The sequence below is a fragment of the Anas platyrhynchos genome, chromosome 14, assembly GCF_047663525.1.
Source record: "Anas platyrhynchos isolate ZD024472 breed Pekin duck chromosome 14, IASCAAS_PekinDuck_T2T, whole genome shotgun sequence".
Taxonomy (NCBI): Eukaryota; Metazoa; Chordata; class Aves; order Anseriformes; family Anatidae; genus Anas; species Anas platyrhynchos.
The window spans coordinates 8,557,452-8,582,131 of NC_092600.1; the positions used below are offsets into that span (position 1 = coordinate 8,557,452).

Here is a 24,680-nt window from a genome sequence, read left to right on the forward strand (position 1 = left end):
GCCACCTGCACCAGGGAGCTCACACATATGGTCACATCTTCGGCTGTACTCAAGGAATCAAAGCCCGAAGCCTAGCGAACAGCTCCAGCACTGTTCAACAGTTTGGTCTGGGTTTCCCCCACTGGTTGCTTCTCGCCACCTGTGCAAATAAAGGTCATTTCCAGCCTCTTTTTTTAGCAAGATGATCCGATCGGCTGTGCCCGACACGCGGACACATGCATGCAAAGATTTTATCTCGAGGACAAGTTGTATCTTAGCAGGCTGCAATTCCTGATTTCTCTTTACCTCTCAACACGCACTTTCTAACACGGAGGGCCTTTGAGAAATTAATTTCCATCTGAAAACAAACAAGGGCTGAAGCAGTTTACAGAGGAACCCATCTTTCAAGGACGTTTCCTTTTAAATTGCACAATATGGCTCTTAGCAAGGAAAATAAATAAAACTTAATCCCTCCACATTCCAGCTGGCATTTTTTCCCCAAGCTAGCAGCAAACAATCAATTTAAAGAAAACTCAAACTATGGTCAATTAAGGAACTGTATATCATGTCATTTATAAATAGCAGATACCTATTCCGTTGATTATTTTTATCCAATTAAGCCAGTTTTACATTTTAAATTCCTCTGAATTAAGTCATTTATCTGCTTCCCAGTCCTGGGCTTTTCACATCTGTTGCTGCAAAATTTTGCAGATCTTCTGGTCTTTGGCTGTTGGTAGCTGAAACCCTCCCAGCTAAAACAGATTTACTTAAGGACTTGGGTTATAAGCCTCCAGGAAATGGCAACCACTGGGAAAATATGGTGCCTAACTGCTTGCAATGCGAAGATTTTTTATTTGTTTTAATTTGGGTTGGTTGCTTATGCATGCAAATTGTTTCCTTTTACAGCTTGCCTATTTAGTCAAGACAGTCATCCTTAGGTTTGTGTGTGCAGACACACGCTTCAGGATTGTATAGGACACTTACTCCAAGTTGTAGAGACCTCCAACTTTTGCAGGTTACCTGTTTCTCTAAAAGCCAGCTGGTGCATTTTTCGAGAGAATACCTCAGAGCCACAAAATACATTGAGCAAATTGTTTATCAACTAAATGACAATTTCCTTTATGAAAACACACACAGATTGCCCGGACAGAGTCTCTGCATCAGCACCGAGCTGCACGCAGGAGAGAAGTCCCCACACCTTTCCCCCTGGACTCTAGGAGGATGCTAATCAGTAAAATAGCCATAGCCATGTGAAAAACTAGGCATTGTCAGAAAAAAAAATGATACCTTGGGAGTGGGGGAGTAGTAAGGAAGCCATGGTGTTTAACACGATTGAAGCAATGACCCAGAGACGATTCCCTTTGGAGGACTCCCATGGCACTGACTGGCACACTGTGCCGTGTGCCCATGGACTGCCTGCTTCATGCCAGGCATGCTTCCCATGGGTTGCTCTCCTGACCCACACAAGGACCAGCACCATCAGCTTCCCTCTAATTTGGTCACTTTCATTCTCAACACAGCCACCTTCCCCCAAATACATGTATAAGGTGCTTTGAGCAGCCAGTTGTACTGCCCAAGCATTTTTATTTTACACACAGCTTTCTTGGCTTTTCTATCTTATTTGCTAGAGATAATTTGAATTTTGAACTAAATGATTACAAACTCCTTAACTTTACAGGTTTTTCCCCAAACTTGTAAAATGTTACAAGTTTGTTTTCAAGCCTTCAGGTAGTTTAAGCCCAAACTCTGGTCTATTTTAAGAAAAGGGTTAAGGTAACTTAGAAACTGAAAATAGAACGAATCAGTAAAGGTTACTTGGAATAAAGAGCTTTTCCCACGCTGGAAAACCTTCTGCATTTCAAGAACTGTCTGCCTGGGCATAAAATGAAGGAACAAGGAAGGAAACATTCTTCGGCTGCAAAATAACCAATAGCCGAGGGAGCTGGGAGCTCTGCCATCCAAACCAAGGCTCTCAGTGAAAATTCCTAGCCACAGACTCCTTTGCTCTTCTCACGGAGTCACCTCACCTTGTGTAAATACATTTCCCTGAGCCCAGAGCAATAGAGTCCATAAATCAGTGGCACTAGGATGCTCCGTGAGGTTGACTAGGCACACACTATCGCACCACGCGATCCGTGCTCCCATCTCCAACAAAAACCACCCAGCCATGAAATTCCCACCTGCTCCCATTATATCACCTAGCTGGAAGCATCTTCTGGAGTCTAAATGTTCGTCAATCACACCAGCATCAGGAGGAAGTCCACATGAAGACAATTTCAAGCCTCAGCCTACAGTTATACCCCTGAATTTGCATTTACTCATGCACAGCTGCACACAGAAGAAAATCAAGTCAAAGCAAGCGGTGTCCAGGAGGGAGCTCTGCCCCAGATGCACCCCAGACACCAGGAGTCTTTGCCCAGGTGCTCTACAACATCATGGCAGAGGGAATGTTTCATTCCTTACCTCCCTGCTCCCCCATCACAGCTTTCCCCCTTTTTCTCCTGTTTTTTTTTTTTTTTTTTCAAGCTGCATGGTTTATTTCTTCTGCAAGATCCAGCTCAGCTCAAGTTTTGGCTGTTTTCACGTCATCCCTGCACTTCCCAGCCCTCAGGACACAGCTCGCCTGGCTTACCAGTGTTTCTTTCCTACCTACCCTCATTCCTTGCAAGCTGATTTCTAAGTTATTCCTAGAGCTAGCCATGCACCTGGTTTGGTCCAGAGCTGTTTCTGAGTTGGGGAAAGATTAAAAAAAAAAAAAGAGAGAGAAGTGAAAATTGAGCCCTCCTTAAACTCTGTAGCTCAGCTGATGTCACCAAGCAGTCGCCTCCACCCTGCAGTACTGCACACACTCCCCCTCAGCTTGCTCTCTGCAGCCAACTCTTCGTAACGGTGTTGGCATCTAACAAAGGTAAGTTTGAAGTTTGAAGTGGTACCATAGGTTCAATGACTACCTGAAGAAGTGAGGTCTCATCTGTGGTTCTCTCTGAATGTTTTCTTTGACCCGTGCCATCTCTCCATCACGTTATGCCTGGAAGTTAAACCAGGCGTCTTTCATGAGTGTTCTTGGTTGCTTCACTGCTCACAGCTCAACCAAATCGAGCACCGTCCCTGCACCCTTGAATGCTCTTCCACTTGTCAGTGCTTCCCATTGCTACTCATGTCATTCACTCACAATTCCTTATGTTTTCAACAGCCTCCCTAGACTGTTAAAAGCCCACGTATCCAGATGTTCCTCAGTTTAAAACTCCTTTGACCAGCTGCACCAGGCTCAATCAGTAAAGATTACATCCCAGATACTCCAGCTTAATTCATCTTTCAGGAGTCCTTTCTTTTCCAATGTACTCTTCAAGCTAGCAGCATCCTCTCCTTCCCCTCCTCTCCCTCTCACAAATAACACTTGTTACAGTAAAAAGAAAAAAAAAATGCATCTGAGATGCTTTCATCTCATCATGCCCCTCTTACCAGGATGCAGAAACTCTGAGATTGCCTGAACTCCCACATCTTTGAACGCCTTCTCCAGAGGATAATTGGTTTTGGTCCGCTCCAGTGGGAATCGTGCAGCATCATTTCTCCTAAAAGACAGCACACACCTTCCTAGCTCTTCAGGCTCCTTTCCAGTGCCACATCCGTGGCTCCGACCTGCGTTCCTGGCACAGTGCATTTGTTGAATGTACTGCAGGCCTGCTGCTTCTTAATGAGCACTCCCTAGGCACACTTACCTCTTACTGATGTTGGTGCGAATCCATAGTTCTTTCCTCTAGCTTTTGCATTACCAATTAGCAATGAATAATTTATTGGAGAAATTAAAAGGTTCATTGCCAGGAGATCAGTCAGGCTGAGAAACAGCTTCTCAGCGTAAGCAGTGAAGGCAAACTTTTTTTCTTGTTATTTTTAAACATCTCCTATCCTCATGGAAGTGATGACATGACACACACTTTGGGACAGCAGCAGTGAGCTGGAGCTGATGATGCCTGTGATTCCCTTCTGCCCTGCTGCTCTTGTGAGAATATTGTAAGCAAGAACAAGTTCCCCTCCTCCCTTCCTTGCATTTACCCGGAGGTATTTGTGTAGCAGCCCCAGCCTCCCCAGCCTTCATTTCACAAGGCTGACCAAGTCCAGCTCTTCTCACCTCCTCTTCCCAACGCTTGTGGTACCACTTGCTCCCTACCATGGAAGGGAGGTGACCTTACACAAAGGAAAAATTTCACATCACTGTCATCTTTCAGCACCCAGGGGACAGCAAAACAGGGTTACCAGAATATCCTTCAAGAACAAACTGTGAACTAAGGGAAAGTCTTTGTTTCACAGCACTAAGCAGCACCCCGTAACAGTGCTGCCCCAAAATAACCACCTCCTGCCTCCACAGGCTTTTAATTAAGAATGTGGCTAGAACTGAAAACAGTATAAATTATATAAGTTAAAAGCTTGGGTACATACAGAACATCTTTGAGAGATTCGATTCCAGGGAAAAGCAGGTGTGGAGGAGCAATACCCAGACCACTGCAGCAGTGAAAAGAGTTCAAAGAGAATTTTCTCACAATTTTCCCTTGCCAACGCTCCCAGCTTTTACCAGCAGCTTTGCAATGGTCACTGAAGCACGTGGCAAACCTAAATTTCTAAAGATGCAGAGAAACAAGACTGAAATACAGAATAAAGCAACTGATACTCCACCCTGTTGGGTTTTGCACGGGGCTCAGTCACAGCAGGCAGCCTGCATGGCTTGCAGGAGCAAATGTGCCTTAGCATTCTTCTACTGTTTTCAGCTGCCCAAGATCTGGTGGCAAGGACAGGCTTTAGAGACCAGATGGTGCCGCTGCAACACACAGCAACGGAATGGAAATAGGGGGGAGAGAGAGAGGGAGTGCACTGGAAGGTCCACTGATCTCCAAGGGGAATTGAGTGCTATTATTGCGTAAGAGCCTCTCAACACATTCTTAATTCTCGGAATTTCAGAACAAGAATCACATAACCAGGTGTAAAAATCTTCAAATGTAATTTATTAAGACATTCAGCTATGTCTGTCAGTCTACATCCAAAGTTACTACTAAAAATAAAATAGTATCACATTTCACATTAGGAATACCGACTTTGAAAAACACTTGAGTCAAGCCTATCGTATAAATAAGTGACTAATTTCTCTTCATATCAAAATTCACATAAAAAAATTGCCTGCCCCCCTACTCCCACCTATTTCCCCACCCTAGTCCCTAGTTCTACTTGAAGCCATGATGAATGTAAAAATTTAGGTATGGACATGTCCTTGTCAAAGAAAAAAGGTGCAAACCTATTAACAGCTTTAAAAGTGGCATTTGCGGAGTCTGATCATACACAATAATGTACTCATTCCCAAAGTGCAAATATCGCCAGAGTTTAATACTGTTTTAATTCAGCTGCAAGAATTAAACATTGCACAGCACAGTACTGCGAGGCTTCTCTCTGTGCCCTAAAACTCATCCCACTTTCCTCCTGCACGTGGTGGCAGAGGCCAAAGTGTTCATTAGAGCTTTAGTTTACTTCATGCAGCCCAGACTGTGCCATTATTAGCAAAAGTTTCATATACATCAAAATATTGAAGACTCCGTCATAAAAGTCAAGAGTCACTATAGATTACATGAATTCAAATGCAATTGCCCCACCAAGAACACCCAAAGCATACACATAACGTATTAAGAGTGCTTCCATCTTCTAGTACAATCACTGATGTTATATCTTTGATTTTTTGCTTACGTGCCATAAAAAATTGTCAGAAACCAAAGCTGCACCTCGGTCAGTGACTAGCAAGTCACTGCATTTAACACCTCTCTGGTACCCTGGGACATGGCTGTATTCGATGCCCTCCTCCTGGCCAAAACAAAAGCCAGCGTTTTGTCCATCTGTCTACAACCTCTCACAGACCTCCCGTTCTTCTCATCCCTCCCCTACGTCTTGAAAACACTCTTCCACTTCAATCTATTTCCAGACATCCTTCCTATGCCCACAGTTCAGAGAGCTTCTGGAGTCATTTTTTTACTACATCTCACTGGAATTACCGCTACCAAGCAGCCCACGGAAATCAGCATGGGATATTACATTTTGACCAGCATTAATAGCTAAACTTCTTTCACAGATGCGGAAGGACAGGTTTTCTTCTGAGTCAAACTTGAATCTCTGAAATGTGTTTGTTCCCGCGTCGTCCTCTGACACCTTAAAGCTGGATGCTAACCCTCGGGTCTCGAGCGGGGCACCCCTCTGGGGTTGCCATTAGTTCTGCAGCACAGGCTGCTCCCTGGCTGGCCTCGCACGGGCTTGTGCCCCTGTCCATGCCCCGGGACCCCTCAGTCTCAGCAGAGGCCTCCAGGCTGTCCTGTCCATCAGCAACCTGTCCACTGCTCTGGCTAGGGTTGTCATCTGTGTTTGGCCCAGCGTCATGTTCAACACCGGGGGGCTCAGCTGCATCTCCAGGTCTGGTATTTTGCTCTGCACCAGGATTTGGCTGTTGAACTGGCTCCGGTCCCAGTCCTGGTAGCTGCGAAGGGCTCTTGAGTTGGCAGTGGCACAGAGGGCAGGTTTCTTGCACGTACAGCCATTTCTTAAGACAGCCCGCATGAAAAAAATGGCTACATGGTGTGATTACAGCAGTTTTCATGTCCTGAAAGACACACAAAGAAGACAGAACATATTATTTGCAGTCCCATTTCTCTCCTCTCACCCTGTATCTGCTTTGCCTCACCTAATGGGAGCAGTAGCCACAGAGCTGATGGAAGCAGTCCACAGGCAAGTAGAAGGAATGTTTCTTCCTTCGTACTTACAAGCCTCCAAATTCAAGTACACACACACACACACACACACACAAAGTACAGGCCAGGACTGGCTGTTTATACTACAGGGATTAGAAATTAGGCTAAAGCCTTGTTTACAAGATATTACTACACTTAAATAAAAATGTTTTGTAGGATGAGTGTTGCAGGATTAGTCGGCTTAGGAAAATTGTGCAAGTCAAAAACAGCACGCTTGCAGGTATAACATGTACCAAACAAGAAATTAAACAACACTTTCTCTCAGATGAGACACCTGTATTACCTGTCTGGTGTTTTAAACACTGCCATTCATCATGGCAACAGCAGTTTTACTCCTCAAAGAATTTGCATCAAGTTTGGAGTCAATCCAATTGTACCCTATTAATCCTAGGGTGGTTCTTTCTTTGTCATACATAACTACAATTTCTATCCAAGAGAAAGAGACTTTGAAGCTGGAGGTGTGATAAAGATATTACTTTCAGCATTAATTTCTAAGGTCCTTCTGCTGTCTTGTGTTACACAGACCCTTAACCTTTTGGTAATTAGGTTTCTGTTATAAAACTGACATTGTACATGAAGTGGAAGTAGCAGTGCCTGTGGAGACTGAGCTGCTTCTAAGGATGAATAAGAAATCAGCTACTGAGCACACATTGTCTTTCAGAATCATCCACTAATGAAGAAAGGGCACCCTTGCTATTGCTACTGATACCAGCTCAACCTGAACACAAAAAGTTTCAAAGAAAGTCAAGGGCAGTTTGTTGCACATAACTGGAGAGAAAAACGAAAGATTGAACATACCCAAATAGTTTTTATACATAAAAAAAATCCCAATGCCAGCATTCTAAATCAATTTACATAAAGCAGAAAACCGGATAATTCAAGTACCTTATTAAGCACAAACATTACTCATTAAACATAAATCAAGTAACTTATTTTACTAGATACAGATTGAGCTTGACAGACAGTCCGGAGCTATTTAAATTCAAGTCAATCTTTTGACATTTCTATTCCTACCTGGTAGCAGATGGCACAGATATCATTGTGTTGCTCCAGCTGCTCTTTTGTGGCAATGGGCAGCGATTTGATCTTATTCACTGCATCTCTGCGAAGAAGGAAACTTTTCCACCCCAGCTGGGCCCGCAACCACACGTTGTAATAGGAGTGAATGAAGATGATCACAGAACCCATCACAGTCCATTCGCCAAAGACAGTTTCTGAGACACCGTATGCCACCACACAGAGAGCGACAAGGAATTCCAGCAGCCGGTAAGTGCCGTTTACGTAATAAATCACATCATCCATATTTTCTACTGGTTCTTTTCTGAACTCTTCCACCATAAACAAAACATAAATGAAGAGCGTCCCAAGCACCTGTAACACAAAACAAGGGCATTAGCTTAACATACAGTTCTGAATTGGAGCTTAAGGTGTTCAGCATTGTCCATCAAGCTCTGTACATATGCGTCTAAATCAGACAGAGGCAGGCAAGCCCCAAAGCAGCAAGACTGTTGCTGAACCTCAAGACAAATAAAAGTCACTTCTTATAACAAAGCATTTGAGCTTTTTTGAAAGTGCTTCCTCTTCCAAGTACTTTCCTGAGTTGAAAACGTAGTTAAGTTGATTAAACGAAAGTGCTAAGCACCATGCGGGGAGGGGGTTAGAAATTAATTATAAAAAAAGTTATAACAAATACTCATAGTGCAAAACATTTCCTGTATTTACACCACAATGGTTTGAGCATCAAGTTACTTCCAAATAACCATAGCTAGACTTTTTTTTTTTTTTTTTTACTGTGATACTTAAGCCCTCAAAAGCCTCCTAGCTTTACAATTTGAAATAAACTTCCATTCACCTAAGCTCTCAGCCCAGCCTTAGGAGCTCCTTAGCCACAGATACAAGATAAAGAAAGAAATTTTACATCAGATCTTGTACTTCTGCCCTTCTGTCATCCTCGTTCTATTATGATCACGTATTCCCCCCCTCTTGAGAAACAGATCACAGTTAAAGCAGGGATTCACAGTAACTACAGGGCTAATGTTCTTACCTGAAGAGAGGTTAGAATACTGCTGGAGATAATGATCAACAGCCAGAAATCCATGTGGAAAAATTGACAAATCATGTAGGCCATGTACGCGGGGAACACAAGTAAAAACAAACAGAGGCTGACTGCTCGGAAGTGCTTCCACAGACTCCTGCAAACAACACAACAGGTTTTTAGTTTTTAAGTCAGATGTGAGTGTCAGAATAAGCAGCGGTTCACTGCTGGACGTAAGCATGTTAGATCTTAGCTCGAGGCTTTAACTTCTTGAAAGGAGTTTCTCTTTTACTTGAGCACAAACTCATCCCCAGCACGCATGTCTAGAATACGTACTCTGAAAAAGTTCCCTCACATCTGACCTTTGCTGTTTTCAACACAAAGATTACGGGCAAAAATCAGCTACAGTAATTGTTATAATTAGACAAATTAAGTACCTAACATGCTGGATTTCTCAAATCAAAGTTCATTAACCTGAAGAAAACTATTAAATAACGTATTTATTTGTTTATTCACTTTCCTATATAAATGGGGTTCTCCCAGATTGTAAGTTTATTACAATGACTCTACATCTTTTTGCTAACATACATGAGGCAAAGGTATTTCCTTTCATTGCCAGACTTAACCCTCCTGCCTTTAGAAGTATATTCCCCAGTTTGGAGATCACAAGAAAAGAATCTAGTGGGACTTGGACATTTATCTCTGCCACTTCTTCCTCTGCTCCTCTATCACTTACTTCCTCCTAATCTCCCTCCCAACCTAAACACGCCATCAATCTCTTACAGTCACCCCTGTGCAAAAGCTTTCAGAGCATCTCCAACAATTACTACACTACTCTTGTATGTTCTTCAGGTTGTATTTTAACTTCATTTCTCTCTGGCAATGAGGTACAGAGAAAGTGAAAGAACTGGGGGGAACAGTAGCAGAAACTGAGTAATTTAATACAATCTGAAGAAACATCAGAATGCTACTGTAAGGTCTGCAATTCTGTCTGTGGGCGAGGGAGAATGGGAGAGCTGAAGTGGAATTTATCCTGATTCTAGTTAATTTAGAACTGCCTGAAAAATTTGGCAGAAGAGAGTTAAAAATTGCTGTCATCACAGGCTGCTTGTTTAAGCTGGGCAGATGGTCATATCCTGGCTCTACTCCTCTTCCCTCTGTTAGTATATTTAAAGTTAACATTGCTGCAGGACGCTGGGTACAAGTAGCCTCTAAGCCAAACAAACTCTCTGCCTCCTTTTATTTTCTCACTTACAGGCTACAGAAAGGGGAAAAAACATAAGCAACTAACAAAGACGCAAACGGATTAATACAAGAAAACCAGATACCAATAAAGTTCTTTGAAACACAAATTAAACTTAACAACAATCCCACATGATCAAAACATCTGGTACACTAATGCAAAGCCTTCCACCTCTTATTTCTTGCCAGCAAACTATCATTTTGGGATCACAGTGTCAAAAAAATGGGTTTCCCAATATCTAAGGTCACCCCTAGATACATCCCATTTCAATAGCTGTCCAAGACCACTGCATGAGGGGGAATCCTACACAACTGCAGAAGAGGTTAAGCAAAACCTGCAGATTCTGCAAATCCACACAACAGAGTGTGGTGGGAGCAAGCACAGGCACTGGAGTCCTGGATTTGCTTAACTGAGACCCACAGGTGGAGTAACCACACCACACAGTGCAGTACTAAAGAGTAGGCAGCCAGCAGCTGCAGATCAGCATGGCCTTGCACAGGCTGGATGGACACACTCCTGAGCAAGAGCAGGTGACTCGAGTCATCCTCATTTGGCAGCATACAACATGCTGAAAAGCACTGCTGTGTGCACTAGAGGGAGCAGGATGGCAAGAGGAAAAACTAGAGAATTGACTAGAGACCTGCAAAGATAAGATGCAATAGCTTTACAAGCTACTAAAATCCAAATCAGGCCGTTAATTACCAGTTCACCACTTCCTAAAACGGCATTGAATAACTTTCAGTTTAGGACACCAGTCTCTTACTTGTCTCTTGAGGCTCCCAATGCCAAGACAATGGGATCAGCAATTTCCAGCATAGACTGAAGGATGGATGCCACCACAATGAAAAGAATAATACTGAGCAGGAATGCCCGATGCACAACTTGGAGCTCAATCAAACCCGTTTGCACAGCTAGGATCAGGAGTGTGACTCCTTCAGTCATTCCCCTGCAGATCAACAAAGAGAAGAGTAAAAGAAATGCATTTTTCTGCGTGTCACTGTTAGTTCAAAAATATATCTAGGAATTGCCAGGAAATAAGCTGTTTCTTCCATAACCCTGCACTGCCACTGGTTTGACTTTTATTGATGTAACCATTCAAGCCTTAACCAGACAGGATTGTTTTCAGAAACACTGAAGTGATGGGGATTAGGAACTAGCAGATTCCAGAATCTTGCTCCTGAACCAGCAGCATGTAGGTTACACCCAGCCCAGCACACACCACTCCTTGACAGAGTTCCCCCTGCACTGCATTGGCCCAGAGGCTGTCTCAGAGGAGGAACTGCCAGCCTCAGTGCTGCCTACACAAGCCCAAAGCAGCACTGCTAGGTCTACAGCTGGGTACAGCCAGCCTAATTCCTAGATTACCATGAAGCCCCTCTCCACCTGTTACATTTCCCCATCACCACACTCCTGTCTGCCCTTTGGTCCTGAGGAAACATCCTCAACTCATGTCCCCACCAACCCCCAAGCTTTAGGAAAATCAGCAGTTTGTTCACTTTCCAGTTTATTCTCTCTGTGCCCGTGTTGAATACAGGAGGAAACGCTGAATTTCTCCAAACAGCAGCTGTCCGTTTCACTTCTTTTTGGTTAGGAAAAAACAGACTGCATTTCATGCCTCCAGACAGTGCATTTCAGCACCACTACTCGAAGCGACCATAGTACAGACCACCTGGAACCACGCACTTCCCCAGAGGAAGCTTTTATGTAGGCTACTCTCAAGCAAGCCAGGTTTATACCCATTCTCACTTCCACATTTTGGAATCCAAAATGTAAAACATTCTTTTGCATGCGGTCTGACCTTTGGCCCTAAGGTAATGGATGGAATAACTAAAAAACATACCAGATTCCAACCTCATATTAGAAAAGTTGAGACGAGCATTAGGAAAGAATCAGCTCATATATTCCAGTTATTTCTCATAGTTACTTATAGGTGATCCATACAATGTTGTGTTATAAGACTCTAAGATTAGTCATGTTTCACACATGACTACAGGGTAAATGAGGAAATATGAATGTGAAGTGTTTATATTATCCAAGCAAGTGACAATTTTCCAGTGACTCATATTGATCGTCCTCAGTACCTTCGTTAAACTCTGTAATTTTAAATCCCAAATAACAGCCCTGAACTTCTTACAAAAATTAACCATCTCCCAAGAAGTCTGTGACAAGCTGCTTTTTACCTCTTATCCTTCCAATGCACACATAGACTGGCAAAGAAAAAGCCTTTTAAAGATACCCAAGAGTTCATAAGGTTTTTATTTTATTTTTTTTTTTAAGGAATATATACAAGCAGTATCATTTCTGTATAAATACTTTTTGTCTGCTTTTTTTTTTTTTTTTTTGACCCTAGACACAGCAAGGCACTCACCTGTTCATTGCAGGGTCATTCATGAATGCTCGGTAACCCTGCAAGTAAAACTTGCAGAGAGTCAGAACTCCCAGAGCAACGAAGGAGACTGTGAAGACCAAGCCCAGCAACGAGTATGGAGTGCTACAGCATTCTGCAATACTGGGAGGAGAAAGAGGGAAAGAGGCAAAAAGAAAAGAACCATTAATCAAAAGCAATGTGAGGAACTCTCCCCTTCTCCTGTTAATGATGCAAGCTGGTTTTAAAGCACAATTACACTGGCTTAACCTCTACACCACCATGGAACCCTCCTCGTAGTGTTGTTATTGATTGTTTTCTTTTTGTTTCAACACTTCTTTTCAAGCCAAATCTACAGTTCAACTCCACAGCTAGCAAAGCCTTCAGGCTGGAGGGAGCTATGGCCACACAGTGTGGTCTTCCCCTGATCCCTCCTGTCCTTCTCCGCTTCTGTGCCACACGGTGGCACTGTCCTGCCTGCATACAGTTTTCTCAGCCCAATTGCCAGCCAGAACATGCTTAGGTTATTTGCTGAAATTTCAGCCAGCTACCAGAACCACAGAGTTAAAGCAGCTGGATCCACTAAGGCACTTTCCACGCAGACCTGCAATAGTGAAAACAAATGTCAAACTGATAAACACTGCTAGAAGACTGGAATTTTTTTGGTAGCGTTCCCATCAAGTTGAGGTAGACAACACCTGTCTTTCAAAAAGCTGAGTCAGAAGCAGCAAGACAAAAGAATGCTCTCCCTCAGCTGGGTTTTTTCCTTTCTTTTTCTACAGCTGTAAAGAATCAAAAAATATTGAGACTTCAGAGTACATTTGATGATGCTGAGAACAGCTGAGTTACTACAGCTCCCTTACCTTAGGACTACTCTTGTGCTGATCCTGGCACACCGTGTTATTCAGAGCAGCCTAAGCCTCAGATGCCTCGGGCACCTGAGGAACAAGGCTGCCAGCACAAGGGGAGGACTGCACAAGGTAACATGTGTGCCAACACTCAGTAAAGAACTAGCTGTCAGCCAGGGATTACACACCTGGAAATCCTCAGATACATAATCCAACCTAATACATTGGCACCTCCATTCATTAAAAAAAAAAATCTTAGCTTGTCTAACAGGACAGTAGTCTTTTGTGAGAGAAATGATAGTGGTCAAAAATGTGTCACGCTAATTAACCAACTAAGAGTGCACCAGGCTAGCAGTCTGAAAAGACAAGCGTTTTGAGGAAGCAAATCCTTCAAAAATAAACAAAGCACAACCAAGATACATTTACTTTGTCTCTTCTGATGACTACCTGAACAGGAAAACTCCTTTGAAAACAATTCACAACTAAATTCTGAAGTGTTTATGTATATGTACTATTGGCAGTGTTTCCACCTTCAAATTCAGCCTATTTACTAACCTGAGCAGAGCTGATAAAGCTTTCAAGTGTTCCTGCCAGTCAAGGTAGCAAAATATATATATATATATATATTATTTAAATAAGCTACTTCTGTAGAATCTTTGAGGAACTCTAATTCAAAATAAGTTACCTTGGCCTTCCAACTGATGTCCAACCTTTCTTTCCTTGTCAGTTATTATAGGATTCTTCTTAAACTTAGTTCCCTATAATCTGCCACGCAAAGGTCCCAGAGGAGCGAGCCTAAGAGCTCCAAGAGACTCCTGAAGAGCTCTGAGTGTTATGTTTATGTCTCGAACACAAGTTTACAAATTGTCCTGAAGAGCTGAACACTTCAACACATCTCAAAAATCACAGCAGTTATGTACTCGAGGAAGAGATTTTGAGAGGAACAGTAAGGACAATAAATGTACAGAACAGTTTTTAAACAGCAAGTCAGCAAGCAAGAGCCCTCCAGTCCATGAAGAGCAGACCTGTTGCCTCTCCCAATTTTACAGAAAAGATAAGAACTGTTCGCTCTTTTCTTTCCCCAATACAAGAATTGGGGTGCACTGAATGAGGCTACATGGATTCAAACAACCAGAGTGTTGTTTTCATTATACAAACTAAGCTGAGCTGTGGAACTACTTGTGTAGGATCTTTTAAACAACACAAGCACATGTGGGTTCACAGGCAGACAACAACAACTGATGGAAGAGAAGTCTTTTGAGGATTACTGAGCAGTTATTAACCATACTCCGCTAACGCAGCTTTACTTCTGAAGCCAGATGCAGGATTGGCAGAGTACTAGAAAGTGTCCCATTTGTCAAGTGACGGGTGGGTGTCTTTCCAGGCACTCTTTGTGACCACTGCTGGAAACTGGATCCAGGGCTAGATCAGTATTTGGGCTGACTCAGTGCAGCCACTCCGGTGTTCTAGTCAAAATCCGACACTGCTATAAAGCACACTCCAACTACTCCAACTGCTCTCACCTGAATTCCAGCTACACTATTTTAAATCATGAGTACACTCAAAGGACACAGGTGCAGAAGTCGCTCACTTTCATGGAAGAGCACGTCTTTTCCATTTTGGTGAGCAGCCAGCACTACGGTTGCTGTTGTGGTTGAACTGGAAATTTTCATGAACTGTCATGACCTGGTACTTCAGCTCCCTCCTGAGGAGGGAGAGTCTGTCAGTGGTACTACTCGAGTTCATGTTTTTAAGGTGACTTTTTTCCTACTGTGACAAACACAAAGACCATTTTCACAGTTTTTCTGTGCTTTTGCAATTACAGAAAGAACTTCAGAGATCAACTTGCACTTATTCACTCATGGAACAAGCTAATACAAGTCTGCAAGGCAAGCTTCTTGTTTTGCCATAAATAAGATTAGTCTAATGATTTTGGCACTACTAGGAAAAGGATAGCTTGCCTCACCTCTGCTAACTGCTAAACGCAGTACTCTGTTGCAGCAAAATTTAAATTGCAGCAGAGATGAACAAGAGGAACAAACTTCAGACACCATTAGTTCAGCTGACAATCAGATAACACAGTTGGTGCTTCTACATAATGCAGTATGACAATGTAAGCAATTTTAATAGTACACGCAGTAAGATCTCTGGCTTTTCTCCTTAATGACAATGAATTTTGAGAGCTTAACATCATGACACCATATATGCATGCACAAAGGCAGGCAAAAATTAAGCAGCTGGAAAGCCTGATTGGAAAAATGTAGTGATGAGTAAGTGACTCAAGCAAGTTGCTACCCAAACAGCAGAACTGATGATGTATGGCCTCTAAAGGACATGTCCTGTTACCTGCGTGTTCAGACACCATCCTTTTCTCCCCATCCCAGTATTACACAATGTAATTTGCCTCACCCACCTTCTCCTGCAATATACCCAGTTCCTCTCTGCCCTACATGCCCCCTCCCTTTTGTATGCGGTAATGTCTAGTTAGACAGGAGTCAGCACAGACACGTACAGCCCGGCCAGAATCCCTCAAATGCTGCCTTCTCTCAGTGACAGCACAAACACAGGCCTCTCTCCCCATAGCCAGTTTTTACAAGGCTTTTAGGAAATTGTATTTTTAAGAGACTTATACCTCTGCCACATTAACCACTGGGCTCAGAAGTTACTTTAAAAGTTGGTTACTTCAGCTGACTGGATGAACTCGAGAACATGTCCCACAACAGAATGAAGAAGCAAGACACACAGGGCTCAGAAAATAATCATGAATAAGGTACTGAACTAAATAACTTCAGCTGAGGTATGTCAGACTTAAAAACAATTTGTATACTGAAAGCAAACTTCTGGACCAAAGCTCTAATTACAGCTATTCCCTCATCATAGAAATGTTTTGCTTTCTTTGGGAACTCCCCACAGTTGAACTAATGCTGCCTGAATGGAATCTGTGCCTCTGAAGCTTAACACGGTTTGCACACATGGTTGCTGAGATAAGGACAGGTATTTGCCTGGCACCCAAATTCAATAAAAGCTGATCTACCTATTTAGTCTCTAAAAGAGCACACATTTCAGAGCATAGTCAACTATTTGCAGACTAGTAAGTTACCTTGTCAAGAAGAGGAAGAGGAGCCTCTCTCTTGAGGCAGGTTGGTCCCGTGTACTGAAATAGGAATAGATCTGAAGAGCGAACAAGACGAGCCAAAACACCATGAACAGAACTGGGACCACCAGCTGGTTCCACAAAGACATTCCCAGAGCCAGGAGACCATATACTTCCACCACCTGGAAAAGACAAACAAAAACGCAGTTTGTTATTAGTTCATGTCATCCGTGATTTGATAACAAAAGGATGCTCACCAATAAACCACAACAAAGGCAGGGGTAATTCACATGGCATCAGCCATCCCGAAGAAGAGAAGGCGGTACACCCAAACTACGGTCTGACAAAGGGAAAGCCCGGACTCAGCAGTGACGTGCTACCATCTGATTAACTGTTTTACTTGAAGTAAGAAGTACCTGACTGTGCACTGAACGACCAGAACAGCTGAATGTCCCTTCCTGTGAATTACTGGCTCAGAGCTGCTGACTGCAGCCCTCTCACAGCGAGAAGAACAAGGATGCATGCCTCCAGTCCACATACAACCCACTCAGACGTTTTGCCCAGCTCAAGTCACAGCAATGTTGTCTTCTCTATTTCTGCTGCCTACTCACCACACATGATAGATAATGAAACGAGCCACACCACTTCAGCATAGAAAATCTGCTTTGCTGATCTGTTTTAAAGGAAAACATAAAACGTCTGAGGTATTTAGTGTTAAGTGCCTCAGAATGAACACGTACCAAACTCCTGACTGCTCCCAATCAACCAAGGGTTTTGAAGTTCACAGCTAAAAGCTATTTCAAAAGACTTTGAAGCTCAATTACATTTTTTGTATCACAAAGACTAAGCTACAATGCAGTGATTTTCAAGAAGCTGGAGCTTCATATAGCTGGACTTAATATAAAATGTCAAAAGCAAATCACTCAGCTTTTTTTTATTATCTCCTTCCCACAACAATGTAAAATTTGCAATAGCTAGCAAATGCATGAAACAAATCTGTATTTCAACAAAAGGTTAAAGAGTTGTCTACTTAGTCTTTCATGACCAGCATGAGGGATATTAACGTTCATGGGACCTGCTGCATCATCTGCTGTGGCTGATGGACAAGCAGCATGCTGCTGGCAGGGATACAGTGCCAGGCTCCCGCTTTTAGCTTTGCGCAGACTTGTCAAGGAACTGTGTTTGCCCTCAGGAGACTCCCTCGGCCTCTCCCTTGGCCTGGGACCAATCCAAGCAATCCCACGCAGCTCCTGGCACAGCACTCCATCACATCAGAGACAGGTCAGCTATGCTCATAATGTAGGTTCATAACCATGAGGTATTTCTGGCATCTTCTGCAAGTAGGCAGCCAAGCTTCTAGACCTGCTTTTAAATTATACCGTCAGCTACAGTTTGAAATACACACGCATGTAAAAAGCTGCTTTGGCCCACCTGTTAGGGCCATCTCCCCCGTGGTGCTCCATTCAAGAAACATTCCTGGTGCTTAACATCCTAATATTCAGTAAGTTTTGCCACTGATATCAAAACAGCAAATCAATTCCAGCCTGCAACGGTAATGAACTCACCTATACATCACTGAAGACTAACCACCATGCAAAGTTACAGCAGTGGGATCACAGAGGAGAACATTCAAGACAAAGCAAGGCAATATCTTTCTTTGGAATAAACACACTTAGCTTCATTTGTAATCCCCTGCAGTCAGTTATACAAACACACACTGAGCCAACATTTTTTTTTCAGCTGTGTTTCAAGACCATAAGCAAAGAGCAACAAGCTCTTTTAAAACAAAACGTTTGTTATCCCATTTCACCAATGCATAACGAAAAACACTTGTACACAACTTTTCATTCCAATACACTCCCTACAATATGCACTCAAAAAGCATCATACGACTAATCAGTCTATTATAAATCCAGTGGCATTTTACAAAGCCTGTCATTTTCTATGTATTTACAGAGAAGAAAAAAATGTATGCCCTCTGCATAAACAACTGGGAGAAAGAGTATTATCAGCATCCAAACGCCACGCACAAGGAATATTTCTTCCTCACGATTACAATCATGTAAGAGTGCCCAGCAAGATTTGAAATACCAGAAGAGGAGGAAAAAAAAGGAAAAAAATCAGAGAGAAGTGATCCTAGAGATGAGAAAGCTTGTATAGGAACAGTACTTAGAATACAATTCTGACCCCAAGAAAAAGAGAAACCATTCTCTCACAAAACGTATTTGCAACTAAGTGTTCTAAAGTGTCTAATAGAAAACACATACATGACTCAAATCCACATCATATTTTAATTTGACTTCAAGAAGCCTAACTGTGTGTGTCCATGCAAATGGAAAGTTGAAGTGTTGGTTTTACCCCGTTGTGAGCCTTCAAACTCTATAGAAGAGGAGAAGCATTTATTTTACACCACGTTAGTGAGCGCTCTCTCTTTTAAAGGAAATGGTAAGCATTATTTTTATATTCTCCTTGAAAAACATGGATATTGAAGCCTTGCCAGTCAGCTCCTGAATTTGTTCTTATCAGCAAATCTACAAGCTGGTTATGGGCAAGATCAGACCATGTTAGGTGCTGTACAAGCACAGAAGGATAATCTTGCTCCAAAGACCAATTACACGCAAAATAAATAACTACACAATAATGATCAACATGACAGGCTGAGGCCTTGGCACTCCAGACACATACTGCTGCCAAGTTTTTGTTTGTGTATGACAGATATGACAGCAACGAAGAGCTTTAAAGAGGGCTTTGAAAGAGCTTAGCAAGTTAGTTTTCAGGCTGCTTCTGGAATGAAGAAGCAAGTCAGAAAACCAAAGACTTGGTCTGAAAAAAAATCAGCAGCTGGTGAGAGGAGAACTAGCGGGTCGGTCAAAATCCAGTACGCATCAGTCTTTTATACTGAGACAAAGACATGGAAGAAGACATTATCTGTATAAAAATAATATATGTGTACATGAGGCATGATGTTTCTCTAACATTAACAAAGAGTCTTTTCAAACAAATATACATTAGATGTCAAAGTGTTAACAAAATGAATGTGTGTCAGATCAGTTTTCTCTGTTTCCGGTAACTCCGAGATCCTAGCAATGCTGCTGTAGCCCCAGCCACAGTCAAGATCAGCTTCACTGTTCCTCCCAATTTAATACTACAATTACAAATGCTTTTTATACAAAACGTATTTCTTAAAATGAACAGCTAATGTAATTAATGCACGGGTAGTACCTTGCTCATTTAATGAGGCACTAGATAAATTCCGTTCTACCACAATCCTGTCTTTTAGCCTGGATTTCAAGGACTAAATGAAATCCAAGCGAAGTGAACATGCTCAGCTAGCCAGGAGCATAATTCAGCATAATGACTTATGCGGAATGCCTGAACTGCTCACCCATACAAATTGTAAGCTAACATAAATTAAAGAAAGTGGATGCTATGGATAGGAACCCATTTGTTTTTCTAAGAAAACATGAGTTAACACATAAAAATATATGCACAGGAAATAGTCAAACTACTTATTTTATTACTACTTTCCTGCAAAAACATTCAGGCCAAGGACAATAAAATTGTTCTATGTTACCTGGACAAGCTCTCTGTATGCAGACTTTGCCAAGTTATAGGGCACCAGAAGGTTTGATGCCAGAAAGTAGAGAACTTCCAAACCAGTGAAAATCATGGCAAATTTGTTGATGATGACGATGGTTTCCAACGGGACGAGGCAGAGCCGTGCCAGCAGAGGGAGCATGTGAGCGGAGAAGAGCCAGATCTGTTTTGTTTTCATGACGCAGGAGCAGAGCGTACATACCACCAGCTGACCTGAAAACGAGACAGAGTCTTTTATAATCAAGCTGATTATCCCCTTCAGGAAAAACGTATTTTAATTCGTTATCTTTCCCTAACACAGTTATCAACATCCAGCATATTATGACAGCTCTAACTAGGACGTATCTGTTATGAAACCGGGCTCCTCTGTGTCTTCTGCTGGGTCATAAAACTTACAATTTTCAAACTATGCGAAGTGTATGCCTTCACTACACAGATTAGTGAGATGTTAGCCCAAAACACGCAGAATCATATCCAGATTAATACCAAGTCCCAGGAATAAATCATGCAGGGGATGATGACTTGACAAGTCACCCCTCTTTTTTTTTTTTTTCCATAACATCCCAGCCCTACCTAAATCCCACCAGTATCTTTGTGCACAGCAGAGGCTCTTCTGAAGCCCAGCTATATGACTGTTTCATTCTAATCTATGCAAAAAAGTAATCAAAGGTCCCAAATGGCTTTTGGAACAACAATATTTATACTGTCAAGAGGAATTACAGGCCAAGAATACTAACAGGAGACAGCCAGGTCAGCAGCTGAGACTTCAATAATTTCATAATGCCCTGGGGCAGTTGCTCAAAATTATCACTGAAGCTTGCAAGTGACAGATAATTAACAACTAAATTCTCTTTAACAGTTGGTGGGGGCACAAGAATGTCTTTCTCACACACACAGAGATTTGGAGGATGATATTTCTAGAGCAGACCCCTCCTGTATAACTGCTCCCATTACAGTCACTGGAACCTGTACCCTGTGTCTCAGAGGAAGCAGACTGGAGCCAAATTTACATTGTCTGGGTAAGAACAACTCTCACTCATCATTTTGCAGTACGAGAATTTAAAAGCAGAACCTTTTGAACTCACAGGTGGTGAACATCTGGAAGCCACGCTACATGGTACCAACCCCAAGCGCTTATGGGCTGCTTTGGAGCCCCCTCACTAATCTGTGTGTTTCACAGCTCTTGGTGGAAGCAGGAGCCAGCCTTAGCAAAGCACAGCACAACAAAGAACAGAACATCTCTAAGGCCTCAGCTAACTCCATGTGCTCACATAACCTTATGGACCTTGTAAGTCCTTCTGGATGCCCTGGGGAGGGAAGTTGGGAGAGGAGAAATAGTAGAACCAGTGTTTCTCTCCATCTGCCCAACTTCCCCACCCAGGAAAGGCCTTCTGCTTTCAAAATAACTGGAGCCAAACTGAAAGCAAACCTCTACACTCTACCACTTAAACATCCAAAGGTCTTCCTCCTTCACACTGTCCTCTTTCAAGTTTAAATCCTACCCTCAATTTGCTAGGTGTAGTTTTGAATTACCTTGAGTCTTTTCAGAACAAGCACGCTTGCTTTCAGCAAGATATATTACCAGTATTTTGGGTCACGAGCCTCTGAGAAAGTTACTCTACTCATCATTCAACAGACTCCAGCTCTGAAGCACCTTCTCTGCTCCGTTGCTCTCTGCCCACACGCAGGTTGCTACAACCCCAGTTAAGACACCACCAGCACGCTGCTGTGCCGTAACGTTTGGGGCCTGGTACAGTCGGTCTGCGAGGATTTCTGCATCTCATGGTAACTAAGGCAACCCAGCTTCACACACAAAGGGATACCAACACCAGCTTCTGATATGTTCTTCAGGATTTAGTAAGTGTCGTCATCTGAAATGAAATGCTGCAACCCACCACATTTAACAACCCGGTGTTCCCTGGGATAACTGTGGGGTTCTCCAGTCGTGAAATCTGGTTCCAGGCTCACCTCATGAAACAGCAACCCCTGCTTTCCTCCAAGCATGATGTGCTGAGGGTGCTGGTCATGCCTGCTAAGCTCTCTCTGCTTTCCACCTCTTCAGCCTAAACGCTGCTTGGAAATCACTTGTCAGGGAAAAGAGATCTGTGCACCATCACGCGAAACACACAAAGCACTTGATCCTGAGGCCTTGAGCTCCCTCCTGAAGTCTGCACCTTGCTGATTCTCAGCCCCTTCAGGAAGGGCCCAAACAGATTAACGGAGCTTTTAGTGACAGATACTTCCCATTTTTAACGGGGTAGCAGCACCTTCCTTCAGGACAACCCCTCTGTGCCATACATCATAGCTTATCTCCAAGTAGGGCTGTACGCGGTGAGAGATCGCATACATTGCTGTAGTTCCAGTCAGAAGAAATTACCTTGTAACTCATACCACGTCACCAAAAAACTTAAACCCTCAAGCTACCTGCTGAGACTAGAAAATCCAACTGAACAGTTGCACTCTGGAAACTGCGATGCTGTGGACTGAAGCCTGCCAGACAGAGCTAATGAGTCCAACATCTGGAACCCTCCTGCAGGACATCAGGCTCCTCTGCTAGGGAATGAAGCAATAAGGAAGAAATCTATTGCCTTAAGTTCCTGCCTGTTCTTTTCCCTTCCCCAAACCTCCACAAATACATTAAACCCTGCTGACAGCCAGCCAAAGCCTCTCAGCTAGTAAGCTAATGGAAAATGTGCGGTAAGCCAGCCGATGTGGTAGAGTCACTCCCACTTTTAGTAGGGAGCTCTTTACTTCACTCCCCGTTTTAAAAAGCTGGTGTTACCAAATTCCCTGGTTACCACATTAACTGCCTGACAAAAAGCAGAATGTCTCCAAGTTAATATCTGCTCCCACTACTGTGCACTAAGAACTAAGAACAAAAAATCTTCAGGGTAGCATCACTTCGAAACCACGCAGCTTTGTAACATAACAGCTGATGTTCTCACAAGGTGGAACACTCATCCAAGAGGCAGTCTTCTCAGCTGTTTATTTCTTCCATCCAGCATGATGAGCAACTTCAGAGCATGTTAATAACCCTAGTTAATAGTTATCGGACTGAATTAGATCTGGGGGAAGAACTGACCGAGAGCGCCCATCCAAAAAGCACTAATGAATATAACCATTATTAAAGGTTAAATGTAAAGACCCAAGTGACATGCATGCTGTACTTCACCCTTTTAATTCTGACCGCAGCGTTTAGGTAACAGATCAGTACCATGATTATTTCCCCATGCACTTGCCTCAGTGTCTTTGTCAACAATGCTACACAACAATGCTCTGGCAGAACACATAAGAAAAATATGGAGCAAAGCACCCATATGTATTAATTTTGCTGCAAAGATGACAGTTCAGTGCAGTACACTCCTGAGACATGGCAGACTGCACTGGAAAAACACTTTCTCGAATTTGTTACACACTGAGGTATTTCATATTTACACGCAACACTGTCAAGCCTCAAAGCCCACTGACATAGGACTTCCCCAAAGAAGATCCATTTACCATCAAGACTAAAATTAGGCTTTCAAGTTGACTTCAAAAGAACAGGGAAAATTAATAACAAGGATATTAATATGTTAACATACACATACTTACTAGTATAGTCAAGCACCTATTTCTGAAGAACAATTATAATAAGCAGGCACTTCATTCTGCCCCCCAGTACAACCCAGAATTGAACTGGACAAACACAGTTGTGTCGTCTTCTTCTAGCTCACAGATAATCCACATGAAACCTGAATGATGCACTCCACAATACTGATGGGCTATGACTCCTGTTTTAGTTTCTGCATAAATGTTACGGACTGGCATAACACCTCCTGACCTCTTCCTGCCCGGTCCTGCCTGCTGCTTTGTGAAGCTCTCTGAGGGTTCTGCTTCAGCACAGGACCCTGCATCACACCTGAGAGAGATTCAAAGAACTACTCACAAACATTTTCTCGCTGAAACATACTAAAGGCCTTTCCTGTACTTTGGTGTCATTCCACAAGACAGAAAAATTTAGCATACCTAGAAATTCAGAAGAGAGAAGAAGCGATCCCTAAATATTTCCGTTTCTGGGAAAACACCAATGTTATCTTTATATAAAAGTATTAAAAGCAACAACAAATCCCAAATTTAAAAGTGGGGATGCTGGCAGGCAGGGAATGTGTATATTCTGCTAGACCTAACATACTGGAAAGAAGTAAGCTCATTTAAATCTCTCAGTAGCAGTTGCAAGCAAACAGGAAGCAGCTGAGTTTTGTCAACAGTCCACAGCTCACTAAATCTGTCAATAATCTGATGAAAACCATAGACCTTAGTGAAAGGAATTAGGGACGGTTTTTCTTCTGACTTTGTCTTTGGCTTATTTTTAAAATACACACGGTGTGCGTGCATTTCAATATCCTCTCTGCAGAGCATATGGTACGGCGTAGCAACCTTAACACTGAATTTATTCTCTTCCAAAATTCATTTGGAGGGGAGGGTAAGCGATAAGAGTAGAAAGTCCAATTCTTCAGGACTTTACCTAAACATCTCAAAGAAGAAGTAATCTCTGCCTTTCATGAAACACAATTTAAATGTAGTTTTGGGCTGTTACTCCTTAATGCTTTCATTAGAAACAGCCCCGGAAGTTGATTTAAAAATAAACAGAAGTAGCCTGGGGGCCTATACGCACATCCACAAATCTATTGCACCTGTGTTTTTTTTAAGAGCATGAAAACACTTATCTATAAAGACAGTAAAGAATAAATGCCTCTACAACAC

The 24,680-nt window shown here is 42.6% G+C and overlaps 1 protein-coding gene across 2 annotated transcripts in view; it reads right to left on the reverse strand.

Moving 5' to 3' along the window:
• Positions 1 to 4,955: 4,955 nt before the first annotated feature.
• Positions 4,956 to 24,680, reverse strand: part of RNF145 (ring finger protein 145) — a 44,526-nt gene continuing 24,801 nt past the window's right edge. For both annotated transcript variants that reach the window (XM_027468225.3, XM_027468226.3), the window contains exons 5-11: positions 19,915 to 20,150; positions 16,347 to 16,522; positions 12,402 to 12,542; positions 10,797 to 10,979; positions 8,800 to 8,947; positions 7,770 to 8,126; positions 4,956 to 6,607 (exon numbers count right to left, since the gene is read on the reverse strand). In XM_027468225.3, coding sequence (XP_027324026.2) covers positions 6,164 to 6,607; positions 7,770 to 8,126; positions 8,800 to 8,947; positions 10,797 to 10,979; positions 12,402 to 12,542; positions 16,347 to 16,522; positions 19,915 to 20,150 — 1,685 coding nt within the window. In that variant the 3' untranslated portion in view covers positions 4,956 to 6,163. The remainder of the gene's footprint in view (positions 6,608 to 7,769; positions 8,127 to 8,799; positions 8,948 to 10,796; positions 10,980 to 12,401; positions 12,543 to 16,346; positions 16,523 to 19,914; positions 20,151 to 24,680) is intronic.